At 33.1% G+C, this 23755-nt stretch overlaps 4 protein-coding genes and 1 long non-coding RNA gene across 20 annotated transcripts in view; 1 reads left to right on the top strand and 4 right to left on the bottom strand.

Annotated features, from left to right (window-relative positions):
• Positions 1-4697, bottom strand: part of LOC124955905 (atrial natriuretic peptide receptor 1-like) — a 39986-nt gene extending 35289 nt beyond the window's left edge. Inside the window, 2 exon segments of the mRNA XM_047511032.1 lie at positions 96-3878; positions 4126-4697. Coding sequence (XP_047366988.1) covers positions 96-324 — 229 coding nt within the window. The 5' untranslated portion in view covers positions 325-3878; positions 4126-4697.
• A 148-nt stretch (positions 4698-4845) lies between these two features.
• Positions 4846-8728, bottom strand: LOC124955892 (calcium-independent phospholipase A2-gamma-like). Of its 5 annotated transcripts, XM_047510992.1 has the most exons (10): positions 8556-8728; positions 8386-8424; positions 7112-7547; positions 6670-7036; positions 6376-6588; positions 6270-6293; positions 5845-6053; positions 5572-5770; positions 5291-5497; positions 4846-5215 (listed from the first exon to the last, which is right to left on the bottom strand). In XM_047510992.1, the coding sequence occupies exons 3-10, from the start codon at positions 7445-7447 to the stop codon at positions 4962-4964; spliced, it is 1809 nt and encodes a 602-aa protein (XP_047366948.1). In that variant the 5' UTR covers positions 7448-7547; positions 8386-8424; positions 8556-8728; the 3' UTR covers positions 4846-4961. The 5 variants fall into 5 exon arrangements, with proteins under 5 accessions (XP_047366948.1, XP_047366945.1, XP_047366946.1 ...); XM_047510989.1 differs by having other exon boundaries at positions 8386-8727; XM_047510990.1 differs by lacking the exons at positions 8386-8424; positions 8556-8728 and adding an exon at positions 7686-8296 and having other exon boundaries at positions 7112-7572.
• A 1056-nt stretch (positions 8729-9784) lies between these two features.
• On the bottom strand, positions 9785-14935 carry LOC124955900 (cysteine and histidine-rich protein 1 homolog). The gene is made up of 6 exons (XM_047511024.1): positions 14611-14935; positions 11131-11369; positions 10827-11038; positions 10379-10539; positions 10090-10292; positions 9785-9964 (listed from the first exon to the last, which is right to left on the bottom strand). Exons 1-6 carry the CDS (start codon positions 14848-14850, stop codon positions 9937-9939), a joined length of 1083 nt encoding a protein of 360 aa, XP_047366980.1. The 5' UTR covers positions 14851-14935; the 3' UTR covers positions 9785-9936.
• Positions 14936-15174: 239 nt separating this feature from the next.
• Positions 15175-23568, bottom strand: LOC124955898. Of its 12 annotated transcripts, none has more exons than XM_047511011.1 (11): positions 23330-23568; positions 23221-23234; positions 22956-23083; positions 22667-22854; positions 18014-18150; positions 17704-17925; positions 17441-17623; positions 17231-17350; positions 16968-17139; positions 16788-16842; positions 15175-16668 (listed from the first exon to the last, which is right to left on the bottom strand). In XM_047511011.1, the coding sequence occupies exons 1-10, from the start codon at positions 23358-23360 to the stop codon at positions 16805-16807; spliced, it is 1233 nt and encodes a 410-aa protein (XP_047366967.1). In that variant the 5' UTR covers positions 23361-23568; the 3' UTR covers positions 15175-16668; positions 16788-16804. The 12 variants fall into 12 exon arrangements, with proteins under 12 accessions (XP_047366967.1, XP_047366969.1, XP_047366968.1 ...); XM_047511013.1 differs by having other exon boundaries at positions 15175-16652; XM_047511012.1 differs by having other exon boundaries at positions 15175-16649.
• LOC124955906 lies at positions 15368-18763 on the top strand. Its single transcript, XR_007103017.1, has 3 exons — positions 15368-15562; positions 18089-18286; positions 18377-18763. It is a non-coding gene; the product is annotated as an uncharacterized LOC124955906 (long non-coding RNA).
• Positions 23569-23755: the final 187 nt, after the last annotated feature.

The following is a 23755-nucleotide window of genomic DNA, read 5'->3' as shown; positions in this document are numbered from 1 at the left end:
GAAAATGAAAAAGGAAGAAAAATGCGATAAGAGTATTGTCAAATGAGTTTCAATCGCACGGATAAGAAAATATAAGAGAATAATCTTGATCTTACCGAGAACGGGTAAAACTTTAGGCAACGATATCTCGAAGTTCGGATCAGCAGGCAATATAACGGCTACTCGCAGCTCACATGAGATGATCCCAGTTTGGCTTGTGCTACAGAGTACTTCGCAATCACGTGGGAATTGTATCTCGCGACAGGTTACCTTCCCGTCTGCGGCATGACGCATCAAAGAAAAGATCGTCGTCAGTATGAAGATCCAACGATGCGAGATCCCCATCGATGCGAGCTGATCTCATTTATCCTTTATGCCCCGATTAACGCACCACGCGATTCCACAAGGTGATGAAGATAATCGGAGAAAAAAGAGAAAAAAGAGAAAAAAGAGAAAAAAGAAAACAAAGAAAACAAAGGAAGAAAGAACGAAATGTACTATATATATGTCCGAAACTTCTCAAGGAACTGTTGTACGCGCGATCGATCGACTAATCGATCAATTTTCTTCATCGTTCCTTTCTCAAATTCGACAACGGCGAACTTCTCCTCCTCGTTCAACTCTCATTTTCACTGGTTAGCACCTTTCTCGCGCTTCGATAACCCCATTCCTTTGAACGCTATCAACGTCGGATGATTATCTCGATCGTTAGCCTGTTTTCTCAATTCTATTTTTGTTCTTCCGGCGTGTAAAACCGAGAGTTATTTCATAGACGTACGACGACGATCTCAGGATGAGGAAGCTCGAAAGACGCAACAACCCCCGACGACGACGGCGACGGCGACGACGACGACGACGACGACGACGACGACGACGACGACGACGACGACGACGACGACGACGACGACGACGACGGCAGCGGCGACGGCGACGGCGACGGCGACGGCGAGGGCGAGGGCGACGGCAGACGCATGATCGCGAGCGAGCGCATCCTGATTTACGATTAGCCAAGATCGAAATCGTGATACTTTAACGATCATTCTCGCGCATCGGAAAAGAGTATACTGAGCGGTGCGTTCTGTATTATCGGCTGATATGTTTGATCATCTATCGCACCAATAAACTCGGCTATCTCACCTAAAATTTCTTCAAACGAAATTCCAACGATTTCGACAATATTTTCACTAAATGACAAATTGCAAAAAAAAAAAAAAAAACTTTACCCTATACGAATACGATCTTTTTCATATGCATATGATAGTGTACATGCAATACGATTTTTTTTTCAACAACAAACAATTGGACGATTCGTCGTAAGAAAAAGATGCGCAATTATACGAATTACACATAATCGCATTGTCGTTATCTTCGTTTATTCTCTCTTCTTTCTCCTTCGTCGATCTCCTTCGACCTTCACGTCTTCGCGCTGTGTTCCTCCAACTTGAACTTGATTGATGATTCGTAATGTCGATATCGATTATCGTACTTTCCAAATGATATAGCAAAATGATAACGTTTGGATTTTCCTTTGCCTTTTTCACTCTTATCCTTTTATTTGTTCTTATCACTGAAACGCGTAAATAAAAACGAAAACAAAATAATGTGCGCGCGCGCGCGCTTATTAATCAACAAAAATTGAATTAAAACGATTCGTCCTTTCGAGCTATTAGTCCATTAGATTAGAAATGGTTCACAGGTGTCTTTCAATTTCAATAAGACGTACATACCTCGTATAGCGCGATTCTCCTCGAGATCGTAATACCTACTGACACTTTGAATCCGGTCAGAAGAAAGAAGAGAGAGAGAGAGAGACAGAGAACTTCGTTTGATGATAACGACAAACACGCGCTCAGAATCGCGCTACCTTATCGCCAATCGTTTATATCGTATAGGCGTTTGATAATAGTTATCGAAATCTCCGATGTGCGTTAATCCCTCACCTCTACCCTTTAGCTCGTTCATTTTCTTTCAACATTGAGTTTTCTTTGCGCGACCATCCGAAGGATATCAAAGACTAATTCGTGGATATCGCAGTGATAAAATTCAATTGAATCATCCGGTTTTTCACCGATATTTCTCTCCCTCCCTCCCTCCCTCCCTCTCTCTCTCTCTCTCTCTCTCTATCTATCTATCTCTATCTCTATCTCTATCTCTATCTCTATCTCTCTTTCAAGAGCTTTAATAATAAAACGCAAACAGGTATATGTAGACCTTATGATAATGTAGTACCTGTATTATATATCTATTCGATCTGCAGGGGGTTGTGAACGAAAAATTATCAACAACAGGAGAGCAAGTTCTATCCTTCGCGAAAGTAAAATCTCGACTGATCATAAACAGGAGATAGAGATATCTTCTTTTACTTTTGCGCATCCGCAACATGGCACGAGAGGGTGCAACAAGTGTCTCTCATTAGAAGCCTACCCTTCTATGATTACTTTGAAAAGTAATCATGTCGATGAAAACATTTCATTATTTACGAATAGATATATAATAGGTATGGATACATTTTGATTTTCTTTTGACGTAAACGTAAGGACGCTAAATATAATACTTTTTTTTTCCTTTTCTTTTCTCTTTTTCCTATTTCTTCAACGCGTCACACAACTTTCAAACGCGCAATACGCCTGATCGCAAATAACTTTTATTCGAAATACGATATTATTTTCGCAATTACAATAATACGAAAGAAACGTTACGTTTTTCATTCTTCTTCGTTTTTTTTCTTTTCCTTTCTTTCCTCATGATCGCCGTTAATTGTAACAGTGGATTAAGTCAAAAAAAAAAAAAAAAAAAGAAAGAAAGAAAAAGATTGGAAAAAAATACTTTACGTAGAAAGTAATATCGATTATCCAGATCTCATAGGTTAAAGAATTGTTGCATACGTAGACACTCTCGTTAAATTCTGGTGTCGTTAATTCCTTTGAAACCCATCGTGAAATAATATTTCAAAAATTGACAAATTTACAGCCATTTGAAGTATATGTATCTTCATTTATCCATATCTATAGATATATCCATGTATCTTTATTTTAAACGCTGTTTTACTCAAAACCGATTTGAATGAAATTTCGTATCATTGTCTAATCTTTGTTGCGCGGAAATCTTTGTTTGTATGTTTCTCTTCGCTTTAAATATCAAAAAACTAATAAATTTTTTTATCGAAAGTCGATTAATAAAATGAATGAAAAACAAAACAAAAAAAAAACGAGAAAAAAGAACCATATAAATTAAATTTTTCAAACTTTTCAGACGTATGTAACACCTTGAAGCATTAACACATATACATTCACGTATTATATACGAAGGAATGTATGAGTATTGGATAAGATTTGTAAAAATCAACGCGCGAGTCTACGAAATAATTATTCAATGCATGATTCTACATAATAATTCGTCAATGAGTCAATAACTGTATTACAAATCAGAATCATCGATAAGCCGTCTTTCATCATTTTTAAGTGATTACAAATAAAACAAACAACAAAGGCATATAATAATTTCCATTAGACGACGACAAATATTAGTGTGTATACGTTATATGTACGATTGTTAATCATAAATAATCAATTGTTCGTTATGATCGATAATAAAATATTTCGACATGTCCAAGATATATTGGAGAAGAATATGGAAGAATTGTTTTTATCGGGAAAGAAAAAAAAAAAAAAAACGTCAAAGAATGATATAATAATTATGTGTCATGTTGATAACAAATTAAAAATGTTGGATATACTTGCTTCTTGGATATACTTGACTGTTGCAACAAATTTCATAATAATGGCGTCGGCGTCGTTGAGAATGTCGACCAGTGCACATGCGCATTATGCCTTAAGAAACTCCTCGCATATTCCATTAATCCGAAATCTGACTTCTTTCCGAAGGACATTCGTGTGAATCTTTAATATAAATAAATTTATGACATATACACGAGTATATATATATATATATATATATATGCATGTATATATGTATATATACATATATATGTATAGACGTGTGTGCGTGTATCAAAATCCCGAGAAAATACGGAGAGCTTTCCAATTCTCTTTCCAACGATAAGAATATTGAAAAAGAAGGGAAAAGGAAAGAAAAATAGGAAAAAAAGGTTGCAAGGAAAACTTTCATATAATCCGTTTTTCCTACCTTTGTCCTCTTGTTAATATTTCAAATGTTGATGATAAAGGAAATTTGTGAAATACAGATTTGTTGAGCTAATTTGATGGAACTAATTACTTAATTAATATGTTTCGGTCCATCCTATACGGCGAGTAGACAATAACTGTTGAATCTAAAGTAGTCCCTTTCAGAATATTCGGTATCAATACACCTCACGATCAACTCTGATTGGTTCTTCATCGTATTAGCGATTGGAACTATATTCATTCGGTTAAAGGACAAAAGTCCTTTCTTACCAATTGCAAGTACAAACAGATACATATCGTCTGTGTATGTGTACGTTGGTCACGCTAATTCTTCGAGTGAAATGCAATTGAGTTAAGATTGTGAAGAGGTCAAATAAATAAATTAACGCGCAATATTTTTCCTTTAATACAATCCAAAATATAATTTAATATATTCATATTAATTCGTTAGAGATTGAAAAGCTCTTTTAGATATTAAATATTTGTTAATATATATTTATTCTTGTATATACATAAATATTAAATATTTATATTAATAATACTTTCCGGATCTCTATTAAAAATCTTTCTACACAAAAGATATGTATCACAGTTGGATAATTACGATAACTAAGAAATATTAAAATCATTTGCAATGAAAAAAAATTTTCATTATGTACGAATGCGGAGAGAATATTCTTTGGAAAAAGGAAAATATTTACAATATGCAATTACAAAATCATAATCGTTAAATAGAACATCTGTCATATTTAGAAATAACATTTGCATTACTCAAAATAAATACTCTCTTCAATTTCTAATTCGTGGAATGCGATCTGTTACTATTATGAATATAGTTTAAAGACCAGCTATTCTTTTTTGTAAAGTGATCCAATCCAATAATTTCTGTTGCATTGATCTTGTTTGAGATAATGCCATAGCAGCCTTCTCGAATTTCTCTTCGTTCCTGCGTATATACATTCTTGCATCTTGCTCCAGTTGAGTTACTTTCTCAGGTCTTATTTCTACCATAGATAACATTTCAGTAAGGTATGGATTGAATCTAAAGTACACGTGGTCAGGTAGAAGATCATTCAACATTGTGTGTACAGCTAAAAATAATTGAAAAATAATCAAATTGAACCAGCGAAGATAAGCGCCTTCAAACGATTACTTTTATTATTTACCTTCGGTATCGGTAGCACTATCCAATATTTTATAGAATTTTTCTTTCCAACTTGAAATGGCTACTTCTACCGATGTTGAATCAGTATCAGAAATTCTGTTTGGCGTTCTTCCAGTGCCAAATGAAATGACACATTGTATTGAACTATTCGGCCATAATTGTTTTGCCTCGTGTATTGCTACTGCACACGGATTATTTACCAATATACCTAAAAAATCGTTACTTACGTCATAATATTATATTTAATGGATACATTACAATGGATAGAATGCGAACGTTTACCTCCATCCTGATGAAGGTATTCTCCGTGTTTAAACTCTTCGAAATAGCTAGGAGCCGCTGCTGAGGCTCTTGCTGCTTCCCATAATGCATGTTTATGCGAACCCATGTATTGACTTTCAATTCTGTGTGGCAATGTATAATTTCGGAATACATAAGCCATTACGCGTTCATGATTAACTACCGCTGATATAGCTGAGAACTGGAAACAAGTGTGTTATGTAAAAAAAACTTCTATTTGTAAGTCTTTATCAATGTGCTCTAAATAAAACATACCTTTGGGGAATTAGGATCACGATTCGTCTTTATGAGGGGTTTATCACCTATTGTTTCCCGTAATAATTTCTCCCACAGTGCTGTATCATAATAAGCGTGACTCCACACCAGGCTACTAGTACCTTTTATGGCACTTTGTGTAAACACTTTAGTACTCATTTCCTTGTACAAGTCAGAAACTTCATCTAATGACTTTCTCTTAAGGCCTCCTAAAGCGGCGGCGGCGGCGGCGACGACGACGACGACGACGACGACGACGACGACGACGACGACGACGACGACGACAACAACAACAACGACAACAACAACAACTTTATGTTAACCTCATTTAAAAAGCAATGCAAATTATAAAAGAAGGGTCAATTTTAGAGCTGGTAAAAAAAAAGAAAAAAGAAGAAAAAAAAAAAAAAGGTACTAGTGTATACCTTCATCCGACTCCTTTGGTACAGCTGTATTTCGAACAATAGAGATTAATCTCTATGGAAAATGTAAGAAATAAAATAAAAGAGAAAAAGATTATTATTGAAATACCTAACGTGGTGGCAATAATAGCTCCTGTACTGACACCGCATATATAATCGAACATCTCATGCGTTTTCTTTCCAGTCAATTCTTCCAATTTCTTTAACATTTCTATAACGAGAACACCACGAATTCCTCCTCCGTCTATAGAAAGAATTCTAATTCCACGTCCAGTCGGAGGATCGTTATAACCCATTATTGCTAATGATTCTCTGATTGATCCTGCAGAGGAAAAAGATGAAGACAAAATGGAATAACGGATATATCTTTTATATATCTTTAAAATTAATGTTAAAGGGAAACCTTTAATTTTTTCATCATTATTCGTTTGCCGTATTCTTAGCAAAGTACTTATAGCTCCTTCCTTGATAGCATAATGTCGAGCTTCCGGATAACGATCAATGTGTGCCAATAGATCTTCAATTCTTCTGCACTTTGAGGCACTCGACTCGGCGTTTACAATACTGCTCAATACATGTCGCGTTCTCGAAATAATACTATGCTTTGAAATATTACTGTTAACGTTTATCTTCCACTTTGGCGTAGATGTTAAACCGCTCTCTTTTGCCTTGTTCGTTAATTTCAATATTAAAGCAGTAAAAATTTGCGGCAAATAAGATAACTCTTTTAAATGTAACTTAACGTTAGTATTGCTCAGCTTAAAATCATCCTGGAATAAAGAAATATAACCGATGAGGTCTTCTATCTAGCATGTAATTTTGTATACATTAAAGAATATTTATACCTTTTGAACTGTCGGACTTTCTATCAGCTTTTGTACGAGCTTTCTATTGTCAATAATGGTCTTTTCGTTAATTTCTTCTTCCCGTTCCGTTGTTACCGTAAGAACACTTTTTGACGTTTCAAAATTATTTTTCTCTTCTTTTATTATTTTATCCGATTCTCTCTGAGCCCCAATAAATAATAATTTTCTAATGGTATCTCCCTGGATATATGCTATCTTTTGTACCAATTCGATCCAATATTTGGACAAAATGATATGAAGATTTTTCTCATAACCAAATTTGTTTAAATAATCTTTTATCTGAGCAAACAGTTTTGAATGATTTTGCATTGACATGTTTTCCTTCCTTATGTTCCTTACGGATAAGAAAAGTTTTTTCCACAAATCTGTTATCTGTTTTTGAGAACCTTTACCTGTCGCGCTATCTGTCAATTGTCTGCGATCCAAAAAGGTACGAAACACTTAATATAAATATCAAAATCACCTATTAGATTATATTACAAAGAGATTGTAATCAAAATTAATAAACTTGATAAAATTTACATTCATAAACGTACACAGATTTAATACGAACGTTTTTCTACCTTAATATTCGCCATAATGAAATTTAATAATGATTTCCTTCAAATTTTAGCTCAAAATATGAATTAGAAAAGAATAAATGTCTCTGAATCGGTCTAATTTAATACATTGTCATAGCGTTTTAAAAGTAAGAAATAGTTTTAATCCGAACTTTTCACCACTATTATGACGGCCGCCATATTGTCATGATCAGCTGATCAACAAAATCACGAATGAAATTCTACCTGGTAATATAGTTCTACCTCTTCTTAATATTGACTGAGTCATGATTTTTATTTTCATTTCTACGTTCATTGAATTAATCATACGGTAAAATTAACGCAATCGTTCGATCATTAGTCCAAATTAATGTTTCTATTTTCTCTTATTGAAAATAATAATGAAAAAAGCGAGGCGAAATAGTTTGGTGTCAGTTTTAATCATTGACGAACTATTTTACGGACACGTTAAATTATTAAAATTTGATTTAATTGTCAATCGATTAATTAAAAAGAATATTTCGTAAAATAAATTCGCAATCGTAACGCTAACATTGGAATCCTAACATTGGCTAAATATATGCGTATACAGGTGACGTAGAGCAAATTGGATTAAACTAAAAATAGTATATGAGCGAGCGGAAGATCGAATCGATAGAAAAAAGTCATATATATATATATATATATATATATATACATATTTTTTTTTTTTACCTTGTCAGAGATATACATCGATGGCAGTGTGCAATAGGCCTGTTTAGCGACATCGAGTGGTTCGATAATAATGACAATGACGATAGTGGAAAGAGAAACAAGAGAAAAAGAACGAGTATTAAAAATTTCTTCTTAAAATCCGGGGAGAAAAAAAATAACAGAGAACTGACTATCTTCGATATTGTTTCAATTGTTGTAGAATTCACGTTGCACTTCAATAGTTATAACCTTTATAAACTAAATCGTTTAGATGCAAAACTACTAAGTCGACTTGAGTCGTTGCAATGTGCACTCGCACGAGAGAACCTTTTGATCGGTCCAATGATATCTAAAGAAGCACCTTCGCTGTGTTACTAAACTAGCTCTAGAGGCTAATAGCGGCTCCTTATATAAAACAAACTTTCATAACAATTCAATTACTTGGCGTGTAAATAAAATCGTACGATAACAAATTCGTCCAATCAGGATACACTTGGCGCGTTCATCGAAAAACAAATTGTTTATATGGAAATGACTTAAGTTTTGCAACGTGATTGCTTGTTTGAAAACAAATTTTTTTCTTTTTATTTTTACGTAGGTTGCCTTACTACAATTCGACAAAACATTTCATCACGATCGACTCGACGACGCTTGAGAAAACAACGAGAGAGAGAGAGAGAGAGAGAAAAGTACTCTTAATCGAAAGAATTTATCCAAAAGACAATCCAAGAGATTCGATAGCTTCTCTTTTGTTTTTCTTTTTTTACAAATTGTTTCGTAGAACGGACTAACTTTCTTTTCATTATATCGAAATTTTTGTTTATAATCCTCCTGGAAAGACCTCTTTTATATTCGACAATCGAATAAAGCCAGTTTCGAAAAACGCAACCATAAGAAAAGCAACACAAAAAAGCCTTCCCCTGTTACGGAACAGGTACATCACATGCACATAGTTTACAATTTCTTCATCATTATAATAAATTTATTTAAATGTATATTATTACAATAATATAAGATTTTACATCAACAACACTTAGTATATAAATAGGTGAATCTATATATTAAGTTTTGTTTATCAATCGTGAGTTAAGGTGATAACAAACTCATTGCGACATTCACTGTAATTCTAAGTAGTAAACTAACTTTAGAAATGCGTTTTTAAAGTCACGAATATAATTCAATAGATTAACAAGATTCTACAAGATTTTGCAACGATAGCTTTCTTTTACTTTTAGAATTTACAAACACACACGATTAAAGACAGCAGGGAGAAAAAGACCTAAGAAAATTATTCTCTTAGATATCGTTTGTATCTTCAAATGCCTGCTCTATGTATTTTCCCTTACATTATACTTTAATTAATAATAACTTACTTTTCTCAATTATATACTTTTGCCTGCTATAAAATGTTATTAGCATCTTTCTTTATAATCATATTATAAGCTTTATCATCATTGTTACTATAAATGGTTCTCTAACTCTTTGTGTTCTACATTTTCATTATAATTATTACTTAAGAAATTGAGTTATCGCATTCTGTTACGCCGTAAGATTACGATAACAAATATATTCTTATTTAGATGCCAGGAACATTATTAACCTAAAATAATAAAAACTCTCTCTTAAAAGTATTTCATAGAGAGACACACACACACACACACACCTGTAGATATGTTTTAATGAATCAATTGGACATCGTGATCAGATTTTTGCAAAGGAGCTCACCTGAAACTAATTGCTTTTGCAGCAAGAAGTCTATTACACTCTGCCGTATCTGGTAATGGTATAGGCAAATATGGACTTTCGTTGTCTTGTTCCGTGAATTCAAATCTATGAATTCTTGGCTGTACTTTCATATCACCAAAGGGTCCTTTCAATATCAAATAGTGCAGGGGTAATGGATATGTCGTTTTCGTTTTCAGGATCAACTATCAAACAAATTAATATTATTTACAATTGTTTCGTCTCATTGCGAAATTCTTCGATTTTGCAATTATCGATAATTGATAGATACCTGATAAGTTATATCGCGTTCAGAACTTTGAGTAGGATCGCGTTGGCTATTGTTGATCCTCGCTTTCACAACCCATTGATTATTGAATGCCGTGAAACGAGACGTTTCGTAAAACAATTTATGAACAAATTCATCGGTACGGTACGGCTTCATTTGTAAATCTAAAATTAATTGAATTCTTTAAATGTCTACAACTTTTTCGATACCCTGTAATACAAGCAATGAGAGTAAGAAAAATGAACAATAGGGTAGTACTTGATTATTCACAGTGGGGAGATCTAAAAAAAAAAAAAAAATATCAAATTATTAAAACATAGTAAATATTGCTAGATGAAAAAATATGAAACTATACATATTTCTTTGAAATAAATAATAAAATGCGGGGGTGGGGTTGCGGGGGTGGGGCAGAAAGTGAGTGTAAGCATCAACATGAATGACATATACAGACCATTGAAAGTGATTTTTTCGTAGGACAAAAGATCAAAGACATTGTCATAGAGCCTACGTTCTTCTAAAGTACGAGCATCAATGTCGCGTAAAGCTTCCATAACATCTGCCCCAGTGCGATGAGGATGAACGCAATGTGCTTCGTGCTCTGGTCCTTCATGATTTGGTCCTCGCCATGGGCAACCGATCCTACTGTATTTGCAACTGGATATCCTACATGAAAGATCAATGAATGTGAATTGTTTGAGTATTATTTAATTTTTTTTTTTTTCTTTTTTTTTTCTTTTTTTTTTTTTTTTATTTACCTCTCCTCGCACATCGTTTCTTCGTGACGTTCCAAGGAATTCCGTGGGAACTCCTTGGCGCAATATTGACATTCTGCCGGCAATTCGGATACCGCTTTTTCAACTGCCAAATTTCGTGATGCAGACGTTTTGCTGATTTCAATTCTGCAGTTAGGACAGGTAGCCAATTCATCTCGTAGCCTGGCATCTGCGAGGACATGAGTGAAGCAACCAGCACACATCAAGTGTCCATTAGTACACTGTGAACATCATTGTAACAAGCATTAATACATACATCTTGATGTACTTTATATCTGATCTTTTTTTTTTCTATTTTCTTTTTTTTTTTTTTTCTTTTTTTTTTCTGTTTTTCTTTTCTCCTTTTTTTCTCTTTTTTTCTTCTTTTTTCTTTTTCTTTTTTTCTTTCTTTAGATACACTTATAAATCTTCTCAATCAAATGCAAGGAATTATATCATGTATCTGTGAAGTATGTATTAGCAGTTTAAATCTGTCCAAGGCTTTTTGATAGACTTGTTGTTTCATTTTACATACTTTTGGGCTAATACTCATATTAGCCCATTACATACTTTTGTTTATTCTGCTGATACTATACTTCTCAATCATCAATAGAAACACAATACAAATTTATTATTAATAATAATAATAATAATAATAATAATGAGTGTCAAAATAAAATAAGACTACAGTCATGTATATTACCATGATTTTGATGTTTTATAACCTGAAACACAAAATCATATGGATACTATTAATAATTTACGTATTCAATCATAAATTTTCTTATACACATTGTGACATAGATATACCGCCAATGTTACTATTTCTAATGCTGCCAACAATGACAACAGATGGGAAGAAAAAAGGATAATGATGCATGGGAACAGAGAAAAGGGATATTTTATGTGAAATAACTAACTAATAACCTTTAAAACATTTATTCTTTTTATACTCTTCAACTATACATGATGTACAGATTTTCCAAGAATTCGCTTTCTCTCTCGCACTCTCACGCTCTCGCCGTTTTCATAACTGGTTGGCATTGCAATTCCCACATTTATTTATAACAACTATCGGATAAATATTATTGGACTTTGCCCTTCATAACCTTTTACAATAAACATATTGGACGATATAAAACAGATATAGTATTACGTACTAAAAGATTATATGGATCTAACGATTTAATAGGCTCTTACAATTCTCTTACCTAATCATTGCTCTTTCAAGAGATTAAAGAAGGCACAAAATAACTATTTGATTTCTAATATGATTCTATCTAAAGAAAACTGATGTATAGGCAACTATATAAAAATTTATAAACAAGGATGTACAAAAGTTTAATTTATGTCACCTTTGTTAATTAAAACAATGCTGCATTAGTCTACAAAATGGTACAATAAATACTATTCATGTGCTCGTTATATCTTTCAGTATTGCTAACAAAGGCAGACAATTAGCCAAATTATATGTATGTTAATAACATCGGGTAATATATTTTCAAATACAAAATACATATCCTTTTGAATAAAAGTGTTCTCACAAAAGAACAGAAAGAATTTAAGGAAAAGAAATTTGGATCAATAACGGTTGTGACTGGCAACATTTTCGTTGTCAGGATTCAGTCCAAAGTTAAATACTATATGTACATGCATGGATATATATATACATATTAATTATTAAATAGGAGGTGATAAGACTCCATTAAAAAACATTTTTTAAGTACTTCTTAAAACATTATATATGATTTATCTTCAATTATAAATCAATATATATTACATACGAATGTGATAAATATTGATTTATAATTGAAGTAAATTAATGTGTATGTAATATCTACATACATATATACATATATTTGATTACGTTTAAAAACAATACATTTTCTACTGTATAACCTACAATAATTATCTGAGACTGTAGAAAGAAAAATTTAAGTAAGAACTGAAACACTTTCTTCTTATTTTCCTCGTTACCCTTATGTATATTAAAATTTATATAGTTAAATACAATCGTCTTTTAACCATGCTTTTTTAAAATACCATTAGTTGGAACAGAGTTTTAGAAAATTCATTCTATTATTATATTTTTGTCTAAATTAATAGCATGGTAATCGACATTTTCTTTTTTTTTTTTTTTTCACTCTATAAATTACGTATCATCTATTGCTTTTCTTTTTTTCTGAAATGCATTACAAGTTTACCTACCTGCGAAACTTTTTCTTCTTACCTTTAGTTTATAATGTATATTTCCAGTGATTAGTGAAGGAGAGAAAAAAAAAAAAAAAAGAAAAAAAAAAGAAAAGAAAGAAAGAAAAGAAAACAATATACCAATAATATGCAATGTTATGCGTAGATACTATATCATCTAATATACATTTCTAATTAAATAAATTAAAACAAAATATCAAATATTTAATAATAATCGCAAATACCTATTTTTATATATCCAGAGGGCGCAAGTAATCTAACCTCAAAAGTTATTTATTTTTATATTACGATAGTTATGATAGTGTTGATATAACAAAAAATAATTGAAAAATTGAAAAAAAAAAGCAAAAAAATTTAATAATTAATTTTCTTCTTTTCTTTCTTTTCACGTAATTTAATTTAATTATACGTAGACAATACGAACGTAAAAAAAAAAGAAATAGGAAAGAGAATTTCTTTTGGATTCTTATAAAAAAAATACGAAAAAAAATATATATATATAATACATGAGGCTATGTCGATGATAAAATATTTTATTATCGATGATAATATGATCAAATCTCGCGGTTAACTTTCGCTTAAAGAGGATATAAAAAAGAATATATATATATATATATATACATATATATATATATATTTTTTTTCTTTTTTCAATCATGATAGAGAAGTCAGCGACTACCAGAGGACCGAATCACCATAATATCGCTAATTACCCGCTGACTCTAATTATAATCGAATTAGCAAACTCGTCGAAAGCGGCTATTGTAGGTGAATGACCGCAATAAGTCAATATCGAAGAAAGGAAAACGTTCGTTTGAAGAGTTTAACTTGAAAAATTGAAAATTATCTAATGGCAGTGAGAGCTGAAAATCGAAGGAAATAACTACGTAGTAATACACACACATATATATATATATATATATATACACCACAGAGCATATCCACACACACACGTACGTAATATGACGCACATTCGTTTATATACGTACGTGTGCAGCATATAATACGTACGTACACACACACACACACATACACACACACAGAGAGAGACCCACATACACACACAAAATATATATATATATATATGCAAAAGGAAGAAATGTCGCGCGCAAGGACAATGGCCAGACATTCCATGTTATTAAAAACGTGGGTGGAAGAACCGACGCACGATCGGGAAATCTCGCACGAACTCAAATTGCATATGATCGATCGTAATCAATATAAAAAGCTTTTCTTTCTTCATTTTTTAAGATAGGAGCACCGTAAACTTACCTGATAGACGGCCGCCCTGGGCAGATCAAGACAAACTGCGCAGCAGAGGATGCCGCCCAATCGGTGCTCCAACTTCTGCTCGGTTTTCCCATCGCCGCGCACCTGCTTACGACGCTTCTTGTCGGGCTCGAGGAAATCCTCGACCTTTTCAAGCTCGTCTCGCATCGGTGCAACCGACGCGGCCTGCTCTGAAACGCTGCTCGAGGAGGCAGCCTCGTTGCTCGGCTCCGCCATGTTCATTGTTTTGATTTTTCCTCTTGACGAGCGTGGTACGAGCTCTGTCAGCAGACTGTGACGGACTTGTCTCAATATCCCGCTAGAGTCGCTAGCATCGTTCGCGCACACGTCATCGATTGGTCGATCGAACGGAGCAGCGACCAATGACAAAGGAAAGAAAGTATGATCTAATTTTTGGCTTCGTTATAAAAATATCAAAATATTCTAATTAGATCGTATATTTTTATATCATTATATTAAAGTTTTTCTTTATACCAGAATAGTGACAAATTGAAATCTGTTTTTTATTTCGATGAGGTAAAAAAGATAAAGAAAAAATGCCACAGATTAAAAATTGAACACGCGCCATTTTAATAAATGTCGCTATTGGAGCACGTGGCCAATCACAAAATAAACGTCAGACGTATCGCACCTATCCTAATGTTTCAAGCTCTCGCCCGTATCCCCACCCCTCAACTGCTACTCTTCACTCCCTTGCTCACTCTCTCTCTCTCTCTCTCTCTCTCTCTCTCTCTCTCTACGTTTTTCTATCCGTTCATTCGTCATCATCACATCCCCCTTCTACCTTTTGCGCGCCATTTTTCGATACGATCGTGAAGTTGTCGTTATAAAATAATATGCAAATTATTAATAATTGTGTGAAACTTAATGCCAAGTTTAAAGAAGAAATCAAACAAATTATGAGATTGAATTGGAAATGAATATGAGAGTGAAAGTATTGCGTTACTTTAACGTTCAAGTTTTTATTAACCCTTTTTCAACATAGATATAGCAATGCGCCATTTCGTTATGCATACTCATTTTATATCAAGGTCACACACTATAGATTTATCTCGTATATTACTGCGTATTAATTAAATGGTTATTTAATAATTTACAAATGTACAAATGGTGAAATTTAATTGATTCATACCGTAACGGCCAATCGAATCTTTTTTTTTATTTTTCTTGGGGTTAATCCAGCATCAAAAGCACTTGGAATTATATTATATGTTTTGATCATGGTATTTCCTTTGACTATTAGTTCGATCCAAATTTTAACGAGAAAATAACAGTCTTTAGGTAATAGTTAATTATTATACGTATCGATAAAGACTACTTAATAGAAATGTGTGATAAAGATGATGAAATCGATGTACTGCAGTAAAGTTATGACATACAATATGCAAGACTTATGCCTTGGACTAATTAGGTATAATACTGCGAATGTTGTGTAATGTGCGTAGTTTTGATTAATTTCATCTGACCACGTTTTGTATAGATTGTCGTAAAAAATAGCACTCATCTGTGCCTCTTTGTAGACTTATAAACAATACTACTCTAAGTATATATTATCGTGCAGAACGAACGTTCCGTTATGATGAATCTAGCTGATAAATCGAGCAAATCATTAGGTGGCAAGTGTAATTTTTAAGTAATTATTTAAAGGAAGAATTTTTAAATTTGCATATTGAAAAAATCATGTATATCTAATGGATATATATGGGGCTAGCTTTGTGATGTCTAACAAATGTTATACCAATAGAAATTCATTCAACTAAAGTGTAGACAAAGATGAGAACTCGTAGATTTTTTTGTACTTTGTAAGTATTTCCAAACATATATGTACTTTCAATCAGTATGTATCAGAATATCAATATTGTGTAATTGTACAAATTATTGCTTGGTATAGATTCTTTCCTCCAGGTCACGAAATACTTGCAGAACGTTCATTTAATAATATGTAATGCTCATTACATACTTCGACATAACATCCTTTCCTTTGACGTGCATACATAACCCAGAGTTTAAATACGTAATTCCTGCTAAATGGATAGTTTCCTATTTTATTAATATTTACAATTACACATCTCTTTTTACGTTGCCTACAGACTGCTTTATCATACGTGCAGGAGCTATTTTTGAAGATCACAATATCGGAAATATTATTTATACTCTACCTATATCTATCTTATATTTAAGTGTTTGTGCCTATCCTCTGAACATTTTGACTTCCTGGAAGAAAAAGGAAGGAAAAGAAAAATGAAAAAAAAAAGAAAAAGAAAAAAAAAAAAAGAAAAAAAAGAATTTAGAACTTATCATGATATCTCTTTGAAAAAGTGTTCTCATCGGTTACATACCTTCGACGGGCATTTCCGTTGTATCTTGATCGTCAACAATTCTCTTGTCATTTTTCATTTTCGTTATCGTATTTAACATAGCAGTAGTCGAATTTTTAACAGAAATATAAGATTGTTCCAAACGTTTTAGTCTATCGTTCAATTCAACGTTGGCTGCATATATTCGTTCGACCTAAGGAAAAAAAAAAAAAAAAAAAAACATCCTAGTAGACCTTCAAATGACATTAATTGTTCATCTTAAAAACAAGAGGAATATTATATACTTGTTCTGTTAATGATGACAATGTAGTTATTTGTTCAGACATTTTTGCATATTCTCCTTCCAATGATATAACCTTTGTACTAACATTTTGGGTCGTATCCAAGAGGGAATTCAATATTTTCTGAAACAATGCGAGCGAATTAACCAACGAATACGATAACGAACGAATATTACTGGTTAATCTAATAAATGTAGTTCACTGTAAATTTACATGATCCTTTTTCTGATCTTCGCTGGTCCATTGAAGAGTTCTTGATAGAGTTTCATTGACGTGCGTCAAGTTATTAGTTACACGCAATATCGCGGCATTTAATTCTTCGGTTTTCAATTTGGTTTCGTTGGTAGTTAAGATTTGAGGTTTTTGCGTTATATTGATTAATTCAGAAAGAGCGTGCTGTAATAATGATACATGAGGAGGGAATTAAATTTTTTTTTTCAAAGCTATGCGCACTTATTCGATGTAATAAATTTTACCTGTACGCTGCTGATATTTTGTAACGCAGTAGTTTGAACGTTTTGTAGGCGCGTATTAGTTTCTTTTAATGTTGTTACGGTTGAATCCAAATCTCTTATTTGACTGCCCAATGAAACAACGGTCGTCGAAAGTGCTTTCAAATCTTTAGGAACATTAGCAAGCTCTGGCGCAGCGTGCACCCATTCTTGAACTTGATGCAATCCATGTTGTATGTTTACTAACTGCAATGAGTTCTCATTAGAAGTATCAAATATTAGAAAATAATGAAGCATATAAAAAATATATTTTATGACGATATTACGTATTTACCTGAATCGTGACGTTGCTTATTTGAAATCTAAGATCCGATAAATGAGAGAAAATGACGGTTTGATTATTTTGCAGATCCCTCGACATGGAATGACATTTTTGCAAAGCATCAGGAACACCCTCGTTTCCGGCAATTACTGCAATGCGATAAAGATAGAAGGATTGATCGTGAAAGATTAAACGAGCGCCACTGTAGTAATGGAGAAGACTCCGTTTAACAAGAGCCTTGAACCACGTCGTTATTTAACGCAAATGATCGATGATTATTATAAGGTGAGATAATATATGTGAAATTTTTACAAGCACATTTTGCGATATCATTCTGGAACTAATTTACAACGATCCTATATATTCATTACATAGATCCTTTTATATGTAAGAAAAGAGGAAGAGAAAGAAAGGCCGATATTTTTATTATCGTAGATTTTCAATATACAACGACCGCAATGGGATTCGTTCCCAGCAATACCTTGATCCAATTCCGTTCTTAAGGCGGTGAGCTGTTGACGAACGTCAATGAAAAGCCATATTAAGCTAGCAGTAGCTAAGACAGAAGCGCATGCCAAAAAGGCACTACAGGCCTTAAGAAATCCCGGACAAGTTTGGCTCCTTCTTCCTCTGCATTTGCGGCTGCTTCTTGTAGACGTGTTCCAATATTCTGAACGTTCGTCACTGCTATCCGTCAATAATTCCTACAAAATAAATCATGATTTTTAAAAAAGGCAATATCAAAGTAATTCTAACGTAATGTAATTATGTTTAAAGATAAATACATCATACCTGAGAACTACGTTTGCCGGAAGTTCTTCTGGAAACGGCATGTGGAGGTGCAAGAGCATCCAATTCCTTACGTTTCTTCATTTTCTTCGTTGGTTGACGAAGCGGAACCGTAACCGCTACCGAGTCCATCTCAAGTAAACACTCCTCCTTCGTCTCCTTGATTTACATATACTTATTATTCTTATGCCGAGTTATATCTCGAGGTAGTTGTCAAGTTTATAATACAAAGTTATATTATAATCATTGACTTTTTTTTTTTTTTTATAGTCTTTAATCGCTAAACCATGTTGTTCATGGTGTCATTGCGGCTAAAAAAAATGTCCGATACTTCTTCTTCACGTTCGATGATATGAAGTTTCGTGATGATAGTTTGAGAATAATCCATGGAAGGTCATGTTCGTTCATCCAAAGATCTTACCTATTATTTTAGTTAATTTAACACACGTATGCATATCAATTTCCTTTATCGTAGAGAAACGACGTCCATAATTTATTATTGGCGCGTTTTCTTTTTTGTTTTGTTTTGTTTTGTTTTGTTTTTTGGCACGTAACAACAATGCACACCGTATTAAAAAGGTACAGAGAAATTATAACGAATAAGACGCGAAATTACCACCAATTCATCGAAATTTAAATCATTTCTGTTAGCTTCATTTATACTACTAGCTTTATCTTTATTAATGTCGTTGATAGAAATTAACATGAATTATACTTTTTAATATTAATTTTTGCACCTATATATATAAAGAATATTAACGTAGAGACGAGAAAGGAGATATTATTGTGATGCGAGTTGAAATGATATAATGACTCGCGCATTCGATATAAAGTACGATATTAATGTAATACTGCTTGTTTATCAATTTTTTAACAAGTAGAGTACGTTCATTGCGAAGAACAATAACGGGGAAGACGAAAAAGAAGGAATAAAAATATATTATATATTATATTTTTTCGTAGTCGGCAAAATTTTAAAACTTTTCTGTCGTCGACGCATTCGTTATCGCTCTTCCAAAACGAAATAACAACACTTAAAACGATGGCCACGGTGAAATTTACAAAGAGGCTATAATCAACGATTACGAGCGATACGGAGCGATTAAAAGACGATGCATTTACGACCGAACATTGTCGCGACACTACTGAGAGGCTCTTATCATCAAATTGGTGGCCAACAATAACAGCAGGTAAGCGCGCCTCGTAGGAAAACGCGCACATCTTATGGACACGCTATAGATGCTCCGCTCCTGTTATACACGTGTTCCATTGTGTTTGTCTTGTGCATACAGGGTGAGTCAATAATTACTGTCAAACTTGAAATAACTCTTTTGTTCAGTAGTTAAAAAATGTTTCAACGAAAAATTATATAGACACGATTATTGACTTTTTTATTGGCCAACCGAAGAAATTATATAGGTCACGTTTCTTTTATTTATTTTTTTCTCTGCTTCTTCTTCACTTTTCTTTTATCCCCAATAAAAATTTATTTCAGACGCTAATAAATGCTGACTCATTCTGTATATATATATATATATATATACATACACATGTGTATAACTTGTTACAACACATACACATGGATAGGAAAATCAAGAACGTCTTCGCCGACGTATGTCTGTTTTCTTCCTTGCCGTTTTAAAATCAAATACACGTGACTATGTACAACAATCTATTGTATGTGTATGCCTGCGTGCTTGCATGCGTGGACAAGTGAACTTGCTCGAAGTTTTCGTCGAAACACTTTACTGCTTGCTTTCGTCTCTATCGCGAAACCAGGCCAGACTGTTTTCCGTCTCTGACGAATGATAACGAATATCAAGTAATCAAAGACCATAAGAGAATGAAAAGGTGACGATATAGTAAGCGAAATAATATTATTGTTCTTTTTCTTTTTTTTCTCGTCCTCAGGGAACATATGTAAATTGTTAATTCAATGTTTGATTTTAATTTGATACTTGTAAATAGAAACTATTTTGGGATCATAAGGGACGACATCGACATCGACATACATACATACATACATACATACATGTATATATATATATATATAGATATTTTTTCTTGGACATATGTACATCGTTATCTCGTTCAGATAATAACGTTATCTCAAAATCCCACCTTAACGCGTTTTCTTTTTTCCTTGTAAATTACATATCAATTGTATGCGGTCAATAATCTATTTCATTCGAGCAAGGCACTTGTAGAATACGTTCATATCGAAAGCTTAACAAAATGTTTCCATGAAACGTTAACGAAACGTTAACGAAACGTTAACGAAACGTTAAAACTTTACGATTTGTTTCTTTCTTAATTATTCAATGACCGATCAATGTTTTATTTCATATAATCGTTTCGTTTCGTTTCGTTTCGTTTCACTGTTTTAAATACGATACGTCGGCAATTGTTACGACTTACGAATTTGACATAAGACTGGTTTTGCGCTTTCACGACCAAAGAATACTTATCGCGTTAAGCGTTTTTTTTCTTTTTTATCGTGGAAGTTGTCATCAGAGCGTACGATAACCAATGTAATATTAACTGGCGATGTTATCTATCGCGAAACACTTTCGGCACACGTTTTTCTTCGATTAAAAAAACCCATTCGGCCTTAACATCGTTTGAATCCGACGGTGATATTGTCGTGACATAAAAGGTAACTGTTTCGTTTTATCTTTCGAGTCGTGTCGACCGCGTTGAAAATGAATTATAAAAGTCTTATTCTCATCGATTCGAACTTTTATACTCTGTACAAAAGTTGAAGACACAATGCGGATATAGTACTCCGTAAAACACGTAAAATATATTATAATATTTCTATATAATTTTCTTTCTTTTTAATGCTATTCTTATTTCTCTCACTACCGTCCACCCCCTCTTGACGTTGTGAAATCATTCGTAATTGACACGATGAAATCGATTGGTCATCGTAATAATCTATGATATTTAATCGACCCTTCAAAACATTCAAATTCGATATCCTTCGTGTCTCGTTGGATCGTTTATAAAATGAAGAAATTAAATGTCGTGTTGAACGATTATATGTAATACATATCTCTCTCTCTCTCTCTCTCTCTCGCTCGCTCGCTCTCGTAATAATCGATCGTAAACTATTACACGTTTTGCGAATATTTCACACGATAAAAGATATCATCTTTCCTTTTTTCATGACAGTTGCAACTTAATATCCAAGCACAAAAACGTATGAATAAGCACGCATATATTCGATTTGAAAAATAAATTTAGGCCGCGTTAGAACTTAAAAGGAGAAAATAAACGTCGTTGTGCCAAATGGACGAACGATTTCCGTGGAGGCCACACTATTGACACACACATCATACATACATACATACATACACACACACACACACACACACACACACACGCGCGCGCGAGACTCGCCCGCCCGCCACTCGTCGTCTCTCTGATATCGACTGACGAAAGAAGGGGTTGCTCCTTTACGCGAGGAACAATTCCTACCGCTAGGGGTTGCTGCTTCGTACGATAAAAACCGTATTCGTACTACTGTCATACCGAAACTCTTAATATCGAATAAGCAATAGCAACGATGCTAATATTATATAAAATTAATGTTAATATCAAAGTACACACACGTATTATAAAGACGATAATAGAAATATACTTAAATATTTTTTATCAATTATTTTTTCACATGGTTCATAAACAAGCATTCATCTAATTAATTCGTTACAATTAGTTCCAGAATATTTTATTCGACTACTAATAATTTATATTTACATATTAATTTCCATTAAACATGCTACGCATAGATTTAGATATATATATATATGTATATTTATGGACGTAAAGTATTAATGTATTAAAATGTTACAGATATATTTTAATGTTACTTACCCAATTTTATAGATGTGTCCATCCTTTCGATTTCCCCATATAAAATTGCAGCTAGCCAGGATAAAGCTATCAACCAAAATGTTATCAATAAGGCTACTATCCATAACGATATGATTCTCATGTCGGACCTATTGCAACCACATATGTCGCTGTCTTTAATTTTAACGGTACTTCCTTGCCTATATCTCCTATAACATAAATATGATATCATAATAACAAATGATCTATACAAGTTTTTATTAATAATACTTGTATCATATCGAATATTACTATTGATATTTATTCTCACCGTTTAACTTTCTTCTTTCTTGGCGTTAGAACTAAATCTGGTATGTCTGATTCTGTTTCTGATAAAAGATCGAGAAGATTTACAGTTTCCTTGTTCCCTTGCATATCTTCTTCCTTGTTATTTGAAATCTTCATTATTGAATTTTATATTAAATTAATTGAATGAATCTTTTTGCACAATTAGAATACTCTAATGATATATCATAAAATTAGTTTTAACGATGCTAGGAGTTATCGTTATATTCCTTAAGTTAATATATAACTACCTTTATTGCATCTCCTTCGGAAGCAATTAATATATTTATATCTATTATTAGTGAAATGCAAATAGTATTAAATTAAGACAAGATTTATATACTTTGGCACATAACCTACTTTGACACATCTTTCTGTCTAAGTCATCCATAATTCGTATATGCTATTGCCATCTATCGACGGAAGGAAACATTAAATTATTTTAAATCCTAAAGGTATGTCGGTAAGGTAGAGCTCAGCTTCACGCAAGAAGTGATGACTAGCGAAAGAAGAGCACTCGGGCGCTTCTATTGGACAATCCTCCAATCTATTTTGCCAACATTTCTTCCTCTTTTTATTTCCTATTTTATGCGTTTTCCCTTGCGATGCCTGCAATTATCTTATGCGCCTGCATATATATATATATATATATATATATATATGTGCATAGGCATGCATACGTATCTTTGTTACATCACTGTAGAAATAAACTGTTAAAGCACTTAGTCGTTTCGTTACTGATGGAAAATTCCACGAAACTTCCATTCAGGTGCCATCTAGCGGATG

The sequence above is a fragment of the Vespa velutina genome, chromosome 19 (assembly GCF_912470025.1).
Source record: "Vespa velutina chromosome 19, iVesVel2.1, whole genome shotgun sequence".
Taxonomy (NCBI): Eukaryota; Metazoa; Arthropoda; class Insecta; order Hymenoptera; family Vespidae; genus Vespa; species Vespa velutina.
Note: the sequence above shows the minus strand (reverse complement) of the source record. Positions and strands in the feature narration are given on the sequence as shown.